The sequence below is a fragment of the Marmota monax genome, unplaced genomic scaffold (assembly GCF_021218885.2).
Source record: "Marmota monax isolate L192 unplaced genomic scaffold, Marmota_monax_Labrador192_F-V1.1 WCK01_AAM20220418_F8-fsc00001, whole genome shotgun sequence".
Classification (NCBI taxonomy): domain Eukaryota; kingdom Metazoa; phylum Chordata; class Mammalia; order Rodentia; family Sciuridae; genus Marmota; species Marmota monax.
This window is the reverse complement of record NW_026693777.1, coordinates 46,977,409-46,999,719: the sequence shown is the minus strand read 5'-3', so window position 1 is coordinate 46,999,719 and position 22,311 is coordinate 46,977,409. Positions and strand designations below refer to the sequence as shown.

The 22,311-nt window shown below is 38.6% G+C and overlaps 1 protein-coding gene across 5 annotated transcripts; it reads right to left on the bottom strand.

The window, feature by feature from the left end:
• Positions 1–7,059: 7,059 nt before the first annotated feature.
• On the bottom strand, positions 7,060–20,547 carry Afg2b (AFG2 AAA ATPase homolog B). Of its 5 annotated transcripts, XM_046461777.2 has the most exons (9): positions 19,371–20,543; positions 18,361–18,546; positions 15,322–15,480; positions 12,319–12,528; positions 11,497–11,720; positions 10,940–10,944; positions 10,340–10,470; positions 9,264–9,389; positions 7,060–7,635 (listed from the first exon to the last, which is right to left on the bottom strand). In XM_046461777.2, exons 1-9 carry the CDS (start codon positions 20,463–20,465, stop codon positions 7,468–7,470), a joined length of 2,304 nt encoding a protein of 767 aa, XP_046317733.1. In that variant the 5' UTR covers positions 20,466–20,543; the 3' UTR covers positions 7,060–7,467. The 5 variants fall into 5 exon arrangements, 3 of the variants coding, with proteins under 3 accessions (XP_046317733.1, XP_046317730.1, XP_046317732.1); XM_046461774.2 differs by lacking the exon at positions 10,940–10,944 and having other exon boundaries at positions 11,528–11,720; XR_009228396.1 differs by lacking the exons at positions 7,060–7,635; positions 10,940–10,944 and having other exon boundaries at positions 19,371–20,546.
• Between the last annotated feature and the right edge of the window lie 1,764 nt (positions 20,548–22,311).

Genomic DNA, 22,311 nt, shown 5'->3' with positions numbered 1-22,311 from the left:
CGCTCGGTGCCCGACTCCCGGGCGCCCCCTGCAGGTACGGCGCGGTGAAAGGAGAGTGCGGGCGGGCTGTAGCTCACCAGGGTACTTAACTAAGGTGGTTAATAGCTCTGGGCCAACCCCAGACACCCCCCCCCCCCCCCCCCCCGCCTGCTACGGGTCCCGGAGGTTCACTGTGGGAGAGGGAAACCCAAGAGCCAAGGGAAGTGTTGATGGGATCCAAACAAAGGAAAGCAGAGCTGGGGATCCCAGGGTTGTCCCTCCACCCAGAGTCCCATGGGAGACTCCCACGTGCAGGCGGATACCTTTAATGTGATTGAATTAATTAAAAGCTCTCAAATGTAATGCGGCGCACAAATAGAGATAATTGAAATTTATTTCAGAATAACTCCCATAGTGTCCTGTTTTTACCATTAAAACAAAATATCAGGGTTAAGACTGTGGTTGTAGCCCTACTGTAGAGCGCTTGCCTAGCATGTGTGAGGCACTGAGTTGGATCCTCAGCACCACATAAAAAACAAATAAGGGTCTTGTGTCCATCTATAACTAAAAAAAAAAAAAAAAAATCAGGGTTAAAGATGAAGAATAAAAAGAATCAACCCGAGATGGTCTGTTTCTGCAAACGACCACATTACCTGGCTTGTCTTTGGGTCCCATCTCTCCTAACATGGCAACCTCACCTCCTCCCAAATTGCTTAGGAAATAATGATATAAATTTCACTAAGCCAAGGGCTGTGTGCTAGACACTGAGTCTCACTCCTCTGACATTTTTGCAAGGTGGGTACTTATTAAGACTCAGAGATGTTCAAGTGAGTGGAGATGTAAGGCCACCAGAGAATGCAGATCTCTGTCTGGCGTCCCACACCTGCACTCCTGTGCTGCTCTTAGCTACATCAATTAAGAGCAGAAACTTGGCTATTTAAAAACAGTTTGAAATCAATCTGTAAGTTAAAGTTAAAAGGGAAACATCTTCATGTTCCCTGGGAATGTTCTATTTCAATCTATTTCAGCTATATTTCAATCCCATCTTGATTAGAGATACAGGCTTTGCAGTAAAACAGACCTGAGTACACAGCTCACACCTGACTTTGATATGAGTCTCAGTTTAAGTACCTGTAAAACGGGGACAAACTTAGGAGAGAGTGGTATAAATGTTAGAATGTTGGTAAAGCTTGCAGCATTCTTCCCTGCCTGTAATGGTCATTCAATGAATAGGTTTTATTATTTGCAAAAAGATTTGTATTGAAGGGACCATAACCGTTATTTGTCAACCTTTGTATTTTGACAAGTGTTCTTATTGTGTAATCCCAGGTCTGTAACCTAAGACATTTGCTGATTGGGTAGATCTACTCAAAGGACTTAAAAGAAAATTTGAAGTTGATTCTTCCCGGTTGTGTTATATAGAATTGGAGAAGTTTTTTAAAGATTCTCCTTAAGATTTCTAAGGCTATTTTGTCAGAAGGTTCAGAAGAAGAAGAAAAAGCTTTGTTTTGTTAACAATTAATGTTTTTCAAGGAATAAGGAGGAAAGGAGGAAGCAAAGAGAAGAAGGGAGAGAAGGAGAAAGGAATAAAGGAAAGAGAGAAAAAGGGTCATAGGAAAGGGAGGGAGAGAGAAAGAGGAAGAAATATTATGGGAATGAATCATGACTCCCAAATTAAATTAAAATGTGTAGCCCTTGCCTAATGATGATTATAAACTCAGAGCCCCACTTTGCCAATATCACTTCTTTTCAAAATTTACTGCTATGCTGTAGCAGTCTAGGCATTAGTGTGGGAATTGGGGCACCATAGAACTTAAAAGACAAGATATAAGGTGCTCAAAACAAGTACCTCAAGGTGTTGACAAACTATGTCTGTAAGTAATTCTAACCCTAGGCATGATGTTGTACCAAAGACAGGTGATTTATTCTGATTAATTCTGGGGAGTCTGAGAAAACTTTTCAAAGGTGGGGGTACATATTTGACAGTACAAATAGACAAACCAACTGCAAAAAGACATTTGAGACTTAAATAGAGCACAGACAGGAGATACTGTTAAAGGAATACAGATGCTCCTTAACTTACAATGGGGTTACATGTGGATAAACCACAGGCCAAACACGCATCTAATACTTCTAACCTACTGAACATCACAGCTTAGCAATACAGTATGCAATAGAGAAGTTGATTCTTTGTCAGAAGGTCCAGAAAAAGAAGATGGAGACTGGGGGGGTGGTACTGGCTGGGAGCTGCTGTTGCTGCCCAGCATCACGAATATCATACCACATATCAATCACATCTCAGAATAAGGATCAAAATTCAAAGCTCAAGGTAGTTTCTACTGAATGTATATCACTTTTGCACCATCATAAAGATAAAAAAAATCATGGATCAAACTGCTGTAAGTTAGGGACTGTCTGTATTGTGGATTGTTAGATGTGATAATGTCACAGGAAAGCAGGGAGCTGAAACTCCAAACCTCCATTCTTATGTTCCGACAAAAGTCAGACACCAAAAGTCTTGCAAGAGAACTTTATTAGAAGTGAAAGGGAGGTGAAAATAAAGTAAAAGAAAAGTGAGGCTTAAGCAAAAAGCACCCTCAAGGGAGAGAGTGGACAGTCTCCAAGCAGAGAACGACAAAGGAGACAATGCTTCCCAAATTTTATTACTGTTTGATGTTTACCAGGAGAATTGGGGACCACCTTCTGTACTCTTTGCCGATCAGGTGTTCAACTCCTACTTCAAGTTGGGTGGTGGAGTTTTTGACCTTAGTTGGTCCTCTCCGGAACTGTCATAGTGGCCATCCTATTTAGGGGGGCTTCATTTACAAGTCAATCCCATGTTAATGTGGGCACCAAGGTCAATAACTGGTCAGTTACCTTAGTGCACCTGCACTACTAAGGAATCTTCATTCCCAGACTATTGGAGACATAGTCATAATTCCTCACTTCACATCGATCTCAGTGGATTCTTTCCTCTTAACACGGTTTCCAACTAGCTCCTTTTGCTTTGGTTTATTTTCTAAAAACTAACTGCCACCCTTTGCTTTCTTGTCTACTTTGGAAGTAGTTTAAAGACAGACCCCAAAGTAATTTAAAGAACACTTTGTGTCGGGTGCAGTGGCACACACCTGTAATTCCAGCCCCTTGGGAGGCTGAAGCAGGAGGAATTCAAAGCCAGCCTCAGCAAAAGTTAGGTGCTAAGCAATTCAGTGAGACCCTGTCTCTAAATAAAACACAAAATAGGGTTGGGGATGTGGCTTAGTGATCGAGAGCCCCTGAGTTCAATCCCTGGTACCCACCCCCCATCCCCCCCAAAAAAGAGAACACTTTATGATCTTACCATGCATTTCACTGCTCATTGCTAGCAACTACCTAACAATAATGGTATTACATTAAGAATCCCCCTTCCCCTTTTTGGAGATTGTAAATGGAAATATTTAAGGGATAAAACATCGTGATATATGAAATTTACTTTAAAATAATAATTAAACTAAAATCCAAATTCAGCAAAATATTAATCATTCGATATATGTGGTAGGTATCATTATACTATTTCATTTTTATGTTTGGAAATGTTCTGAATAAAACATCTTAAAAATTCAAACATTACTTAATAGTTACAGATGTGTGCCCATATTAACCTTTAAGATCTGCTTATTTCTATTTGCAGCAATGAGAATTAAACCCAGAAAGCCACACTTTTCTCGCTTTGCATTAATAACTAGGTGTATTAAACTTTTGGGAAATTCAAGGCTATATATAATTTGTTTTGGTCCATTTGGGACACTAACCAACATTACTCTTTGTAACTTCTCCAATGGCCTGTAATTCCTTAGGGAGCTTTGCCTCTCCACACTCAACTACCAGAAACTTCTAGAACCTTTTCTAACTACCACTACCCAGATGTGGAGGCACATTGAGCCATATTGCTTAGTACCCACAGAATTTGAACATAATCAGGCTAGCTCAGACATTATAAATAAAAACCATATATTCTATTATTAAAATATTTTTTGTTGAAATTCTTTCTGTCCAACCATTATAGAGGACTATGTTAATCCTGACACTCATCCTTCAGAGTTTTTTTTTTTTGTTGTTGTTGTTTAGTTGTAGATGGACACAATATCTTTATTTTTATTTGTTTATTTTTATGTAGTGCTGGGGATCAAATCCAGGGCCTCACACATGCCAGACAATGCTCTACCACTGAGCTACAATCCCAGCCCCCTTCAGTGTTTTTGTTACCAGGTTTATAATTCTGGATTTGCAGAAAGAGAGAGAGAAGAAAAAAAAGAGGGGGGTGGGTTCTGAAGGTGGTCGATATTTTATTTAAGGTGGACTATTAATGTGGCCAGAAAGCAGTTTGAGCTCAGTATACAGGAAAAAAAAAATGCACACTTCCCAGTATACCAGTGATACGATGACAAGTTCCCGTTTCCCATATGTTGAAGATTAGACACTCAAGAAATGCGGAGGCAAGCTTAGAAAGCGAGTTTTATGTAAAGGAGAGAACAGAGATAGACTTCTCCAGAGCTGGGTGTTCAAAGAAGTGGAGGTGTCCTGTCCCTTTTATAAATTTTAGAGTTCTTTTGTTCTCTTGCTTCTCTCCTCTCCCCATCATGCTCATGTGACCAGTGGACAAAAGATGAGCCAAAAGGTGGGAAGGATGTCTTCTAAGGTTATCTCTCCATGTCTGCCCAGAAGGGCAGGAAAAGGGCCATCCAAAAGGTGCTTCCTTAACAACCTTTTCAGAAGAACAGTTCCTTGTAGGCAGGTAACCTTGGCAACAGCTTGAGGGGAGGAGGGGGAAGGGCTCTGGAGGCATTAGCATTTGATTCTTTCCCTTTGGAACCGGCCCCCATCTCCAGGTTGGACCAATTATTTACCCTGACTGTCTTTTTGCCCTGCCCCCACCAGAAGAGAGGTGCTTAGAAACTGAAGTGTTAATTTTCTTACAGATTAAAATACTGTTCTGGAAGTTTCCCAGAGCCATCCTCAAGTCAGATTAAAACTGAATCCAAAAAAATTCTTATCAGACTGTCATTTATTGGGCATTTCGATAAGAGCAGATATATATATATATATGGTCATGGTTCTTGGGAGGCTTCCAAAGTTCAATTATGATATAATCAATAGTAATATTTTATTATAATTGTACTATAATGTACTATAATATTTCAGTTGTAATGTAATTACAATTTAAAGACATTTTCAAACAATTCAGCCTTGAACAAGTATGGGCATTAAATCTCTAACTTGACTACTAGCAATTTTTTCAAGGAAGAAACAAGGAGCCCACAGTCAGATATCCAAATTGAGGTTCAGGCCAGGCAGGGTTTAACAGAACTTGTGTGTATGGCAAAGGTTTAATGGTTGCCTTGTTCTGTAAGTTCAGTAGCCTGTAAGGAAACTGGATGCTATGGTGTGAGCCCGTAATTCCAGATATTGGCGAGGCCGAGGCAGGAGGATTCCAAGTTCAAGGCCTGCCTGGGCAACTTAGTGAGACTCTGTCTCAAAATAAAAAAAACAGAAAGGGCTGGGGATGTGACTCAATTAGCAGACTACCCCAGGATTAGGTCTCAGTATTGAAAAACAAAACCAAAAACAACAATCAGTAAGGAACATAGAATTCTAGTAAGTTTTAAGGATTCTCCTAATACTCAAAGGTGAAGGTTAAAATAATTTTAATTGAATTATATTGCATACTTATAAGCCACATGATTCTTTCCCATTCCTTATGATCCTGTTTCCAATCAGAAACAAGAAACTTTTCAACAACTGCTTACTATTTATGATTTCATATATTTCAAGCACTGTGTTGTCATTATGCCCTATTATTTCTGTGGCACTTCCCACCACTCTAATGAACTAACTTATCTGATGTTTCTGGGCTGTCAGTGCCATGTCTGCTTTGTTCACTTTACATCCCAGTACTGAGCACTGCACCTTGTGACTGAAGAATGGGCCCAGTGAGATGTTTATCAGATATCCTTCGGTGAGAGAAACAAGAGTTTTACAGTATCATTATTTTTAAAAATTAAAAAAAAAAAAAAATCTATACATGCATGAAGCGATGGAAGATTAAATTCCAAAGGATTTTCTCATGTTTATTTGTGTTTTCTAATATCCTTAATTACTTCTGTAATAAAGGAAAATAAAAATGTATGTGTAGGGGCTAGGGTTGTGGCTCAGTGGTAGGGCGCTCACTAGCATGTGCGAGACACTGGGTTTGATCCTCAGTACCACATAAAAATAAATAAATAAAGGTATTGTGTTCAATGGCAACTCAAAAAATATTTTAAAATTCTGTACTGTATGTGCAATCATACAACACAAAAATATTGGATGTGCAATCTATCTCCTTAAATATTACTTATAATTACAAAAGGAAAAACAGTAGATATAGAGAAACCATAAACAAGTGAAGAAAACTTGGTGCAATAATATACAGATAACACACATCTCCAGCTGTGGTACTAAGAGCACAATGCTACTCATGAGTGTTCCATTGGTGATATATAACCTAAATCTATCATAACAAAACACTGGACAACTCAAATCCATAGACCAATTGTTCTATAAAATAATTGGTCTATATTCTTCAAAAATGTCAAAGAAAGACTGAAGAACTGTCTAGAGACATGAAAACTAAAATGTGTGATCCTAAACTGGATGCTGTGATATCACACAACAAGCTTTTAGTCAATGATGGACCACATATGATGGAAGATTCATAAGATTATATTGCCTCGTGATATTGTAGCCATCTCAGTGCAAGTATACTTCATGACACTCAGACAATAACAAAATTGTCTAATGATGAATTTCTTTTTTTAATTAAAAATTTTTTAGTTGCAAATGGACACAATACCATTATTTATTTTTATGTAGTGCTGAGGATCAAACCCAGTGCTCCACAGAGCTACACCCTTAGCCCTCTAATGATGCATTTCTCAGTATGTAACCCCATCATTAAGTGATGCATGCCAATCTATTCTCAGATTATTCAGCAAAATACTAGGGAGGAAGATGTGGCAAATGTTAAAAATTGGTGAATCTGAATTAAGAGTACAGAGTATATGAGTTCTTTATATATATTATTCTTGCAACTTTTTTTATAAGCATAAAACTATTTCAAAGTTACAAAAAAGCAATTAGCCAAAAATAACTACCCTTACAAAGTCAACATACACACAAATATAAACATATGCTTTCTTCCTAAATTATAGTATTTTAATATAACTTTTAGAAGTAGGATAAGCCTTAGTTTATAAAGTGTAAAATTTTTAATTTTGTTTTTGCAGTGCTACAGGTTGAAACCAGGGCATTACACATGCTAGGGAAGCTCTACCACTGAGCTACATCCCCAAATCTGTATTTTTATTTATTTACAGAAAATATACACACAAAGTCTAAAAGTGTGAAGTTGGAAACCAAAAGCAAGCTCACACTTAGATAAATGTGAACAACTGAACAAAGATGTAATTTTTAAATATCTGCCCAGTTCGAAAATCCTTCTTTCTTAAATAAGTTTTCATATGAAGTCAAGTCCTTGTGATTTAAGGATGGTTTTACAGTCTTAAGTGATTGTAGAAAGTGTTCCTGATTCACTGAGGTTGCTTCCAGTCCATTTTCTTGTAGAGCCAGCAAAGCAGCCTATAAATGACAACCAACAGAAAATTGTTAATTTGCTCATTTTAAAAAAATGAATGATCTACAATAATACTTTAAAATCTGAATGCAAAACCTCAGTCTCACTTCACAGAATTCCAATATTCATGTCATTAAAAACATTAAGCTAAAAAGTTAAAAGTGATTTAAAAGCCACTGAGTCGACCAGAATTTCTCCAACATTAAAACTCTAGCTTTAAATGGAAAAAAAAAGAAAAAGCAAGCTGCAGAATAATGAATAATGAGTCCATATATATTTTTAAAGATAAGACAGTTCTTGATCTTGGAGTAGGAAAGTTTTAAGACTTAGAGATAATAAAAGAAAAGATAAAACATATAGTCTGACCCAGAAATTCTCCTTGTAAATATATATATATTCATATATACATATGAATATATATATATGAAAGACATAATTACACACATGCACCAATCAAAACTTTTCACAGCAGCAGAATTCATAATAGTAAAAAAGTAGAAACCGAGAAGTTCAAAATTTTAAGAAAGGACAAATAAATGAACAATGTTCATATACTAGATTATAAGGCAATGGAAACAAAACAAACTATAGCTACACATAAAACTACAGATGAGTTTCAAACACAATCTTAAGTTAAAGAAGCAGACAGAAAACACTATATACTATAAGGTTCCATTTGTATAAAGTTCAAGAGCAGTCAAACCAGTCTCCAGTGTTTTAAGTCAGGAAAGTGGTTCCCTTTTGGAAGTGTAGGGAACAGAGGTGAAAATGGCCCAAAAGAAAATTTTGGTGTACTGATAATATTCATTCTATTTCTTGATATGAGTAGTAGTTAAAAAGCATGATCACTTTATATTAATTCCATAAACCATATCCTTATGATCTGTGCTTTCTGAATGTTACATTTAAAGCTGACCTGTAATGTCTTCTGCCTTCAAAATAAAACCTAAAAGGTCCTTAAAGACTTATAAGGGCCCATATGATCAGATTTCTGTCCATTTCTCCAGGTTTATTTCTTGTCTTTCTCCACTCTAAGATTCAGTAATGTTAGGTCATCACTTTTTTGGGGGGTACTGGGGACTGAACTCAGGGATACTCAACCACTGAGCCACATCCCCAGCCCTATTTTGTATTTTATTTAGAGACAGGGTCTCACTGAGTTGCTTAGCGTCTCGCTGTTGCTGAGCCTGGCTTTGAACTCATGATCCTCCTGCTCAGCCTCCCCAGCCACTGCGCCTGGCTCAGATCATCTCTTACTCTAATCCTCTTCACATTTTATGCCCCCTGCTTCAAATAGTTCCCTCTACTTTTAGCTGGCTGACTCCCTGATTAGCTTATCAACGTCAGTTTACATATCTTCTCTCAAAAGCCTTCCCTGATGTCCCAATTCTGGGCTGATGTCCTTCCTACATGTTCACCTTAGATTTCCTCAACTCTACATATTTCAATCTCTGCTCCCTCCCCTACTAATGTGTATCTACCTTCTAAGGAAAGGGCCCACCCCTGTCTGCTTCCTATTGAATGATATTTGTTACACAGAAGTCTTATAATTAATGTTTTTGAGCGAATGAAGATTTGAATAGATGATGAAATGTTTTGAACCATACATTGATTACTTCACTAATTAACTTACTTCTTTGCAGAGGTTTCTAAGATCAGCTCCAGAGAAAAAACTGGTTTCTGCTGCTAGGTTTTCTAAGGAAACATCAGGTCCTATTGGCATGGTTTTTGTATAGACTTTTAAAATTGAAAGCCTGCCCTGGAACAAAATAAAAAATCTTATTAACATTTATGTTTGACACAATAATATATTAAAACATTTTAAGTTTGAATTATCTATCATATATAGATAAAGTGTGTGTGGGGGGGGGGAAATCAAACAGTAAAAAAAAAAAAAATCACATCTTTACTTCTGAAGAGTAAGAAAAATTAAGTCTTCAATGGCCCACGTGACCATGGTAAAAATAATCAACTCATAAAAAACTTTAATATTTTTATAATATTATAATATTTTGTAATTTTAAAATAGCCAACTGTAGATAGATCTCTTTAAGACATAAGACAAATCTCTTGGGTACAAATAGTACAACTAGAACAATTTAAGATAAAAATATATGAATTATCAGATAAAATTTAAAAGTTTTACAGACATTTTAATGTTTTAAAAATTTCTTCAAAACTTGATAAAAGCCCAAGGGGGGAAAAAAAAAAACTTCATTCTGAATCTTCTGCCACTCCCTGTCAGTGGTTCAAGATGCTAAGGACAAAGGATTTACTGACTGACTGTGGATGCATTGCATAAACTCTGTAATCTAAAATCTCTCCTCTGTGAAATGAGGATGCTAACCCAGATTATCTCCAAAACCCTTTTAACCTCTTTTCAACACTCTAGGATTCCTCCATTCCAGTTGCAAAATAAGGTTGAGTAGATTCAGGACTCAGCACTGAGTCTGCCACAACACTACCACAAGGTAACTACCTTACTTTTAGGCTTATCTTTCTCTGAAAGCAGGGCCAGGTATCCACCAAGAGCAGATCAAGATTACGATTTTATGAAGGGCCATCAGGCAAGGAGATACTGAAAGCCCAGTGTGAGGAGGACACTATGTTCAACTATGTTCAGTTTGGAATTCAATTCTGTCAAGCTCTTGGAATGTAGATGTTGATGTGGTGTTCAGAATGTTCAGAGTAAATGTCTACTGTGAGTACCTTCTGATCTGGAGGGGGAATATAGATGATCTTATCCAATCTTCCAGGTCTTAATAAGGCATCATCTAACACATCAGGTCTATTTGTTGCAGCAACAATCATGACATTTTGATTAAAAACTTCTTGAAACTCTGAGGGAAAACATATGACACAAAGTAATATCAATAAATTATTCTCTCTTTTTTTTCAAGTTATGCATCAGAAGGTCCATTTGTTTTTAAATAGGGATATCTTTTTCTTTGGACCAGAATGTTTATACCTCCTAACCAGACCACTTTCTTGATATCAAGGTATTCCAGAAACATATCATCATCAAAGAGCTACTTTGTGTGCAGGAAGGGAGTGGATAGTCCTGAGAAACTGTTTTTCCATGTGAGAACCAATGAAAAGCCTCATAGCACAAAAAACTGTCCTACCTGGTGACCTGAATACACTTGAACCCTCAATGATTACAACTTAAATGGACTACCTGAAATGACAGAAGCAAATGACTCAGCAAGTAGAAATGTAAGGCTCTGAAAATTCTTGGTTATCTATCCCCAAGGGGATTTACTTTACTTTTTATTTTTCTTTCCAGAGACATAAAGAATGACAAATAACCTAAGCTGCAAGCATGTAAATCCTGGATGAAGAGAAGAAATGTCTAAAAGCAGTCAGAGCAAGGCCTTGTATACAATAAGCAATTAAAATTATTTGTTGAACTGAATAATTGGAACTGTTCTTCGGTGTTCTAATCCCTCCAAGCAGGGAGTTCCAAATACTTTAACAGAGGATGGATGAATACTTGCCAAATACTATATGAGGAATTCCTGTATTCTTAAGATTTGGTTTGATAATCTCATGGATGCCTTATAATTGAAAAATTATCTACTAGGAATACTAAATAGAAATCAAACTCTAGCTGGAAAAGAGACTCGGAAAACAATATTTACATTCATATACATCAAAGATAATTATAAAATTTACTTCACATTTCCTCGCCAAATCACAATTTCCACCAGCCCTTTAAAAATCTTATTAACGTTTATATTTTACACAGAGTCAAAATGAAATTACATATATCCCTCTAAATAAATCAGCACATGTAAAGCAAGAGCATGGTAAGAATTCGATTTAATGTCGGTCTGGATTTTTTATGTGCTCTGGCTAATAAATACCTCTTCATTTTTTTCAGCTCCTGGTATTTACCCTGTAGATTTGATTTACTTCCTCTTCTTTCTATTGTCTTAAGTCCCACACCATCTAACTCATTCAGGAGAATGGAAAGAACTCGCTCTTGAACATCACATCCTGTTTTGCTAACTGAGCGAGACCCCAAGATTGAGTCAATTTCATCCAAAAACACAATTGCTGGAGTATTTGCTCTTGCTTGTCGAAATACCTAATGTTGGAGAAAAAAATATTAAAAAGCTAATAATTATACACCATTCATTGAATGTACATTCTCTGCACTACTACGTATAACTTTTATTTTTATTTTAAACCCAATACTTTGTGCATGTTAGGCAAGCACCCTACCACTGAGCTCATCCTCAGCCCACTATAATTTTTAAAGTACAAAAAGGAAGATTCTTAATGCCTAAGAAACTGGGAATCAATAAATCAAAGAATAATAGAGTATTATGTAGGACTTTAAAATCATATTTTGAAAGGATATTTAATATGAAATTTCAAAAGAGATATGTTAAATTAAAAAAGCAGGATAAAGCTGTAGAAAGATAAGACCTGACTTCTATTTTGCTTAAAAAAAAAAAAAAAAAAGACAAAGGCAATTCAACAAAAAGTTAACAGTAGGTAGAGGGATTATAAAGGTATCTTACTTAAACTACTCTGTATTTTCTAAATTTTCTATAAACAAACATGTAAAACTTTTATGATTTAAAACACAACTACTAATATTTTTTAAAATAAGGTTTATCTAATGAGATATGAAATAAAAGATAAAAAGTAAACTTAAATGCATGAGAAAAAGAACAAACCTGAGACAAAACTTTTTCTGAATCTCCAACGAAAGGTGAAAAGAGATCAGCTCCACTCACTGAAACAAAAGAGCAGTGACAGCTTGTGGCCAGGGCCCTCACCAGGGTGGTTTTAGCACATCCAGGAGGCCCATAGAGGAGAAGGCCCTTTGGTTGTGTCAGGCCCATCCTAATAAAGTCCTGAGGGAATTTCAGAGGCCACTCAATGCTCTGTAAATATGCAAAAAGAGATTAAAAAATTGTTTTAGTATAATAAAACATAAAATAATTCAGTAAATTCATTCAGTTCACTCAACATTTCTCAGGTATGTGTTATGAGCTGAAATACAGTCTATTCTCTACATAGTAGCTAAGGATTTTAGAAACTAAGTCAGGCCACATCACTTCCTACTGAAAGCGCTTCAATGACTTCTCACAGAACTGGCATAAAATCCAAGTCCAAACTGCCTACTTGTTACAAGGCCTTACATAATCTATCTCCCAAACATCTGGCTTACTCCTATCTCAGAGCCTTTACTTGCTGTTCTCTCTGATTGAACTTCCCAGAAGATTTCTGTGTGGCTATTCCTCACCATTTGGGTCTCAGTTCAAATCCATTTCCCATGGAGAGGTATTTTCTAACCACCCTAGCCAAAGCAGAACCTCTTCCTCATTATTCTCTATGCTGCTACCTATATTTTAGAGCACTTATTTGCTAATATTTTTCCATGTTGGGTCTACTGTTCTGTTCTTACTGGAATATAAGCAAAGTTCACCCCTAAATCCTCAACATCTAGAATGACCCAGCCCCAAGCAGGCATTAAACAAATGTACCAAACAGTCAATGAGTCCTGACAGTCTCTAAGATAAATGGTTTTATTATCATAATTTTACAGATGCAGAAACTCAAGCTTAAAGAAGTTAAACTTGGAGCTGGGGTTGTGGCTTAGCAGTAGAGCGCTTGCCTGGCACATGCGAGGCTCTGGGCTCAATCCTTAGCACCACATAAAAACAAATAAAGGTATTATGTTCACCTACAACTAAATAATAAATCAAGTTATTATGTCCAACTATGACTAAAAAAAGAAAGAAAAGTTAAACTTGCCCACCTCTTATTGCTAGTAATGTGGCAGAAACAAGTCTGATGCCAGGAATATAACTCTAGAGCACTCACTCTTGTTCTTAATTACTGATATATAACTGCTACAAAAAGACAAGACCCCTGAATTCTGAACCTCATGTACACACATTCTGGTTAGGGAAACAGGATTATTAACTAATAGCTAGAAAAGAGCATTCCAAGGGGAAAGAACACTACAAGATGTGCCTGAAACCATCTAATTTATTCCAACATTAAGCAGGAGCAGTGGAGAGGATGGGAGAAAGTAGAAGCAATGGAGTTAAAGTAGAGGTAGGAGTCAAAACACAAATGAGAGTTTTTAAGTCTACACTAAGAAAGGAGCATGAGAAAAGCATTGGAAGGAACTAAAGCTAGAGGTAGGGAGACCAATTAGAAATTTCTTGCAATGATTTTGTCTACAAAAATTACAAGGTTAGAAATGTCAAAGTAGAAATGGCATGGAAGGGATGGGTATTTGAAACATAAAAAGGAACTGTATTTTTGGTTGGGACTCAGTTCCGGCCACTTGCTCTTAGAACACAAGTTCTGACTAAGGGATGGGTAGCTGGCTGCTTTCACTGAGACAGAGAATTCAGTCAGTTAGTAGTTGACTTACTGGATTATGAACGCACTGATTTTGAGAGCCATAGGGTTATATATAGACAGGCCAGTCAATAGTCCTGATAACCAGAAGAAATGTCTACTGATAGAAAATCAGTAACAACTATGCCATACTGACTGTTTATTGCAATTTTGTGTTTTTACCAGTTCCTGTCTTACAGCCATGCAGATCAGAGGTCAGAGGAAACTAACACCCACTGCCCCTATTTTTAAAACCCACAAACTAAAAATAGTTTTTACATTTCTAAATCTTGGGGAAGTCAAAATAAAATAGTATTTTGTGAAAATTATGGTTTCAGTGTTCATAAATAAATTTAACCAGAATACAATTATAGTATCTACAGAGGACTGAGTACCAAAATCTAAGGATGCTCAAGTCTCTCATATAAAATTATGTTGGCCGGAGTGTGTAGTTTAGTGCTTAGCACTCCAAGACTCTGGGCTCAATCTTCAATACCAAAAAAGAAAAAAAGCATAGTATTTGTATACAATGTACACACATCCTCCATGTACTTTAAATCATCTCTAGATTATTTATAATGCCTAATAAAATAGATAAGTGTTATATGTATTGTTTAGGGAATGAAGACAAGGAAAAAAGCCTGTAATGTGTTCAGCACAGATACAATTCCTCCCCTAGAATATTTTTATACTGATTTAAATCCACAGGTGCAGAACCTGTGGATAGAGGGCTGACTGTACTCATTTATGTGTTGTCTATGGCTGTTTTTGCACTACAGTGATGAAACTGAATGACTGTGACAGATACTGTTTGGCTCACTAACCTTAAAACAAATTGCTATCTGGCTTTTTACAGAAAAATCTGTTGAATCCTGTTTTAGATTTTAAATTTGGGGGGATGGGGGTTTGCAGGTATTGAGGATGAACTCAAGGTGCTCTACCACTGAGTCATATCCCCAGTCCTTTTTGTTTTTTCTTTTGAGACAGGGTCTTGCTAAATTGCATAGGAACTTGTTAAACTGCTAAGGTTGGCCTTGAATATGTTATCTCATCCCACCTCAGCATCCTAAGCCACCACACTTAGCTAGATTATAAACTCTTTAAAGAAAAAACAACAAAAATAGGGTTGAGGTGGGAAAGCAGAAAGTTAATTTGATGTCTACAAAAGTCCACTTAAACAAAGACAGAAAAGTGATTGTTGGATTTAGGTGTCAAGATCACATTAGTGATCATAGCAAGAGCAATTTCAATGCAGTCTGTTTTCATTGTAAAAGCACAGAATATTAATCTCTAATATTCTTCTAGCTTAAGCAGATTGTTACCTGTTTTAACTTCAGTTTTACATCTTCAAGGCCACCAATCTGCTCCCAATCAATAGGCCTGATGTCCATCAATCCAATAACACTTCGAAATGATGAAGGCTGAATCTTCTTAAAAGCTTCAAGGAAGTCTGTTTCATCAATCAAAGGATTGTCTTGGTTCTGAAGAAATACACACAAAAAAGCAAAATCAAATAAAAAATTAGGTGATCCTTTTTTGTGGTACACAAGCACAAATCTTTTTAAAAAATACTTTTTGGAATTTGTAAATCTATTTTGTTATCATTATGAAAGAAACTTATACACAGAAAACAAAAAAACTGAATATCTCCCAAATTCCTACTAGTATTCATCCCCAGAGAATGCCAACATTTTCTAGCGTATTTTTTAGTATGTTTAATGACAATAAGCATATATGTACACCCTGTTAAACAGATAAGCAAACTGAACCATTAAATATATATTATATATATAAATTATATATATCATATATTTATATATATAATATATACTATATATAAATATATATTATATATGTCTTTTTCGCTTATCTTAAGAGATTTTCTCATGTCAATCAATGATTCTGTTACTCTTTTTGACAAACATATAATACACTATTGAATAAACACATCATAATCATTCTTTCTGACAAACATTAGGTTGTTCCTAGTCTTGTTATTCAAAAAAAAAAAAAGCTTCAACTGAAAATCTTTATATTTTATATAATAATTTCCTTAAAGTAGAATTACTGAGTTTAAGAGTATTTACATTTACAATTTTGACAGCCATTACTAAACTGTTCTCAAAAGAAAATGCATCAATTTATTCTCCTTTAGTAATATGAAGCTATTGTTCTCCTGCTACCTCTTCAACACTCTATATATTACCAAACTTTTAAGCTTCTCCTAGTGTGACAGGAAAAAATGGTACTCACCACTGTGAGGGAATGATGAAATCAGTCACCTTTTTTGCAACTTTCATTGTAAAGGCTCTTTTGGCAAGAACAAGATACTACATCTAGGGATGTCAAAGTCTGATAAAAAGAGGATATTTGCATGCCTTAAAGTATCTCCCCACAAATTTCTCAGTGGCTACACAGTGGAGAAATTTAGAAACCACCTTGATCATTAATCAAAATTAGCATCACCAATGAGGAACCAATGGACATGTATGCCTCCATTTGTGGTACTTTAGTGGTACACACCTATAATCCCAGAAGCTGAGGCAGGAGGATGGTGAGTTTACAGCCAGACTCAACAGCTTAGCGAAGCCCTAAGCAACTCAGCAAGACCCTGTCTCTAAATAAAATTAAAAAATGGGCTGGGGATGTGACTCAGTGGTTAAGTGCTCCTGAGTTCAATCCCTGGTACCCTCCCCTCACAGGGAAAAAAAAAAAAAAATTGTGATTTTTAAAAAGACTAAAAAAAAAATGCAATCTATTATCCTGAACTAGATTCTGTTTGAGAGAAAAAAAATGCTGGAAAGATTGGGAGAATTACCCAAATAAGACTATGGACTATAGATCTGATAATATTTATATCAATGTTAAATTTCCGGAGAATATTAACTATATATGACTATACTGTGATCATGGCAACATTCTTATTCTTAAGAAACAGATAGTAACATATTAAGGAACAAAAGGTATGCAATCCATTCTCAAATAGTTCCCCTAAATTAAAAAAATAGATGCACAGATACATGCGCACACACACACTCAGTAACTAAAAGTGAAGACTTTTCATTCATGTTTACTGGTATTCCTTTTATTGTCATTTATCTATCTTACTACCCATTTACTCTTGATTATTGATCTTAGCTTATTGATTTTATAAGAGTTCTTTCTATATCAAGGAAATTGGGATAAAAGTATTTTTCTTAGTTTTGATTGTGTTTTTAGGCCTGTCGTTGATCAAAATGTTGCTATGCAGCACATGACTACAGCTTTTTTTTTTTTTAACTGTATGGCAATATTAGATATTGGGTACCAGAATACTAATTAATTTTTAGGTAATACCAACATTTGAAAATCTTATTTATAGTTCTAGAACACTTGAGTCTCATAACCTTTTCAGGCATATAAATTCTTTCCTCTGGGTGTGTATTTAACATTTCTAGTCCTTTAACAGAAATTCTCCACAAAAGTTCAACCACCTTTAACAGATCCCTTGTCTGCCCTGACACAGACAGAGGCAGCAGTAGCCCCTCAGCTGCCTAGTGAGAAAAAGAAGAAAAAGATGGAGCCAGTACCTTCCCAGATGTCTCTGTCCCTTCTTCCTTTTTGCCCTTCTTCCTTCCACTTTCCCTGGGTTGTTTCTGAACTCAGCCGTCAACTGTGGTAACTATGCTTAGATAGGCCCCTCCTGAAGTAGCAGTGGGCTCCACCCTAGGATGACAGCAGGTGACTGGTCCACCTAAGCCAGAGGTGTTTAAGGTCAAACATGGAACTCTAAAGTAGATGAAATCTGAAATGTAAATCTCTGTTCCCATCCCCTGGTACTGTCATCTGTCTCTCAAAGGACATATATTCTCATACCTTTACACAGGGGACTTATTAAAACTTTGAGTAGTTTTGGCAACAAACCCATAAGTTCACATAACTTCTTCCTACCTTCAATACAAGAGTAAAAATAAAGGAAAAAGAATTAAGAAAGGATATAAATTATTTAGATAAAAAGGTTTCTCAAAATTCAGGTTGATAAATCATCCTTATGAAGGTTAAGATCAAAGAACACTCTTTTTTAAAAATTTTTTTGTAGTTGCAGATGATGTTTTATTTGTTTATTTTTATGTGGTCCTGAGGATCAAACCTAGTGCCTCACGCTTGCTAAGCAAGTGCTCTGCCACTGAGCTACAGCCCCAGCCCACAAAGAACAATCTTGATGTTACAACTGAAGTCAAAAACTCTAAGAATCTTCAGTCTACGGAAATTATTTTTTCCTGAAGAGGTTAGAAAACATACTTACCACCTTTTTTGAACTCCAAAATTAATTTATTATATTAATAAAAAGATTAATGTAGAGGGTAAACAATATTTCTTACCTTTTCACTGTGAAGGAGAGCGTGCATGGCTGCCTCCCTACAGAGTGCTGTCAGGTCGGCACCAACATAGCCAACTGTCATTTCTGCAAGGAGACCCAAATTGGCATGACTGGAGACGGGCATCTTTGAGGTAATAACCTGTAGAATTTCCCTTCTTTGTTTAAGTGTGGGAGTCCCGATGATAACCTATAGACAATACAAAAACAAAAAAATTAAGTTTACAGCTTCAATTTTTTTTATCTTCACCAACTTGTACAATAATAAGCTAAAAGTGTGCAATTATTATTCCACTTTTAGAGTCTAATACAGAAGTGAAATACTACTTAATTCCTAAGCTTCAAACTTCTTTGGTAGTGTCCTGGGATTGAACCCAGAGGTGCTTAACCACTGAGCCACATCCTCAGCCCTTTTTTATAATTTTATTTAGAGAGAGGATCTCGCTGATTTGCTTAGAGCTTCTCTGAGTTGCTGAGGCTGGCTTTGAACCCATGATTCTCCTGCCTCCTGAGCTGCTGGGATTAAAGACGTGAATCACCTTGCCTAGCTAGATATTTAACCTTAATGGCAACTCAAGGAGCAAATGTACACTGTATACTGGTGTCCTGATAAGGAATGAATAAATCCCAATGAGTTTATGCCTGCTTTGATTTAGGTCTTTTTTGCCTTTACCCTTTTTATTTCAACACACTTTTGAAGTTATCCTGCCTGTTGGTTGTCCTTCCAAATGTACTAGCGTTTAATACTTTCGTAGCAGACCTAGTTCCCTTAAGAATTAACATTGCCGATTACAGTACTGATCTTCAGGAACAGTACAGCAAAAATAACCCCAAATGTATTCTGGACAAAACAGGTCCTGACTCACAGATCACTTAAGGGCTCCTTACAAGACGTCCCAGTCGAGCCTCTGACTCCCAAACCTAAGACGCAAATGCTTCGAAGCACCCAACCAGGCAGGGCAAGAAGAGGCCAGAGTTCTAGGGACAAAAGGGCTAACCTGTCTCGCTGCTCACCTCTCGGTCAAATCTCCCGGGTCTGCGAAGTGCTGGGTCTAGCGCGTCTGGCCTATTGGTGGCTCCCACAACAACCACCTCGCGGTCCCCGCAGACGCCGTCCAGGAGCGTCAACACCTGGGCCACCACGCGGCTCTCGGGGGTCCGGTGTGGGCCGCCCCTCCGCGGACACAGGGCGTCCACCTCGTCCAGGAAAAGCAGGCTAGGCCCTCGGCTGGCCAGCTCCCGGGCGCGCTGAAAGACCCGCCGCACGTTCTCCTCCGTCTCCCCAGGCCGGGAGCCCTGCAGCGCCGGAGCACTCACCGCCAGCAGCTCTGCGCCCGCTTCCCGGGCCACCGCCCGCACCAGCTGGGTCTTGCCCACTCCGGGAGGACCCACCAGGAGCACCCCACGGGGCACAGCTAGCCCCAGCGCGGCCAGGGTGCTGGGATAGCGGAGCGGCAGGCGGAGGAGCTCCCGCAGCGAGTCGGCCGCCTCCGAAAGGCCCCCTAGGGACACCTCGGGCTGTGGCTCCGCCGCTGACGGAGGCTCCCGGCAGAGAGCGATGCAGGTTCGAGGGGTGACAAGCCCCGCTGGATCCGGGTTGGGTGTCCCGCCGATGATGTGCAGGGCGGTCACAGGGCCTGGGTCGCCCGGCGGAGCGGCCACCACGTGGCCCTGGGAGACCGGTCGGTTCCTCAGCAGCTCCTGCGCGGCTTCCAGCACCGCGGCTGGACTCGGGGCACTCGGCGCGCCTGCGGGCATTCGCAACACTGGCCACACAGAGAGGCGCCGCAGGGGCGGGCAGGGTACCAGGCTGAGGCGGCTCAGGCTGAGAGTCCCCGGGGAACCCCGCTCCCCCACCGCCGCCCCGGGACTTGCGCACTGCAGGTCCAGCTGCACAAAACCATCAGCTCCGTCCCGCCGCGGCCAGGCAGTGCAGAGGCAGGAGCCGCCTTCGGGCAGCAAGATCCTCACTGCCGAGCCCACACGCGCACCCAAGGTGCGGAGGGCGGCGGGACCCAGGCGACAGCGCTGGGTGCCCCGGTCCCTAGCATCTACAGGTAGCAGCTTTAAGAGGGGCCCTTCAGGGAAAGGACCTGAGTTCGGGACCATGGCACGTGGAAGACTCAGTCCTAGGAAGCTGGAGCAGGAACTCCATCCGGACGGAAAGGCCAAACACACCGCGCTCCCGGACCGGAAGCAGGCTGCGCGCATGCGCTAAGGATGGTGTTCAGTAGCTAGCGGTTGAGTGAAGATATCAAGGAAAAAGAGACAACGTCTGGGCTCTGGGGAAGTTTTGGTCCAATTTGATGAAGTTGAGCAGCCCAGAGCTTTATGGAGGTGGTGTTTACAGGTGCCTGGGAGGCAACGTAAGCTAACCATTAAGTATGGCCTTGGGACCTTGGGAGTCACCAGCATTGCAAATTCTTTTTCCTGGCCCTGGGACCGTGGCATTACTGAGTAGGACAGGAGAGGCTGGACACCCCAGAAATTTTCAGGAAGCAGGTTTATTGACTGCAGGGTTCAGAGGTGGCGCTTGCCTAAGAATTCTTCCTCTGATCAAAGATATGGAAATTCTTTTAACATTATACCCAGTGGGAGGGGAGCACTTGGAGGCTCACATGGCAAGTACTTTCTGTTCCTCTAGACCAGACACAGGTTTCACAAGTTTGTTTGTTTGTTTTACCAAGAAAACAAGAGATAATTTTACCAAGAGATAATATATTCTGTGCAAGCTTACAGACTAACTCTGTCACACCTTTTGTGCGCAAACCTGGCGTTTATAGGAAGGAGGAAACTACCAATCACAATAACTCCTGTAGACATGTTGCTGATTTGACAAGAGGAGAAGCTTAATTATGGCAAGGGTCTTTGGAGTGAGGGTACCTGGTCTGCTTCATTACTATTGCCGCTATTGGAGTATCAGCCTACAGACTCGTTTTTTTTGGTAAAGAAACTCCCAACTGTCCCCCATGGGAACAGTATTTAGGGGGTGTCATATTGCTTATGTCTTAGGTAACTCGGATTAGCTGAGTTAACAACCTTGGTACCTTCCATAACCGAAATTCTAACCTGTTGGGGTGGTCCAGCCTTTCTATAGAAAAGCACCAAGGAGAGGAGCACAGTGTGACATTTAAAATCCTTTGGAGAGGGGAAAGAAGGAAAGCTAGGCTATCCGATGCATTTGTAGCATACTAGTACATTTGTTCCGATTCCTGATTTACTCCTTTGAATGTTCTTTGGCATTAAAAGGCTATTTGGGACATAGCACTACTAAGTCTTGAACTGGATTAGAGACTATACCTGTCTACATTATTAAAACAACTGCCTACTTTTCTTTTTCCACCTACTTTCTGCGTTTTCGCAAGTAATTACTCTTATCAGCTGAAATTCATTTCCTATCCCTTTTAATTTTCATTAAAAGGGATGACATATTTAAAGGCAAGAAGCTATGCCTTTTTTTTTTCCAACCAGGGATTCAACCCAGGGGTGCTTTAACCACTAAGCCACATCCCTGTCCCTTTTTATTTTGTATTTTGAGAAACGGTCTTATTAAGTTGCTTAGGGCCTTGCTAAATTGATGAGGCTGGCTTTGAACTTGTTATCCTCCTGCTTTGATCTCCCAAACCTCTGGGATTACAAGAGTGTGCCACCATACCCAGCAAATATGCCTCGTTTTTAATCCTGCTCACATCTTCCTACCTCTATTTTTCTCACCTTCACTGAAACCCAAATTTGTGAAATAACAAAACTGATTGCAAACAGAATGCCTAAATGGCTGGGATGCAGTTATATAGTTTCTATTGCAAATAATCCCAGATTGTATATTATCAAATCAATGGAAAGTATTCTTGGATCTGGGACCAATGCTAATTCCTGGTCTCATTCTATCTAAACTTAATAGCAAACAGTATGAAAGACTTCTAGACTCTACTGTAACTTATCTCTTTTTTACTTT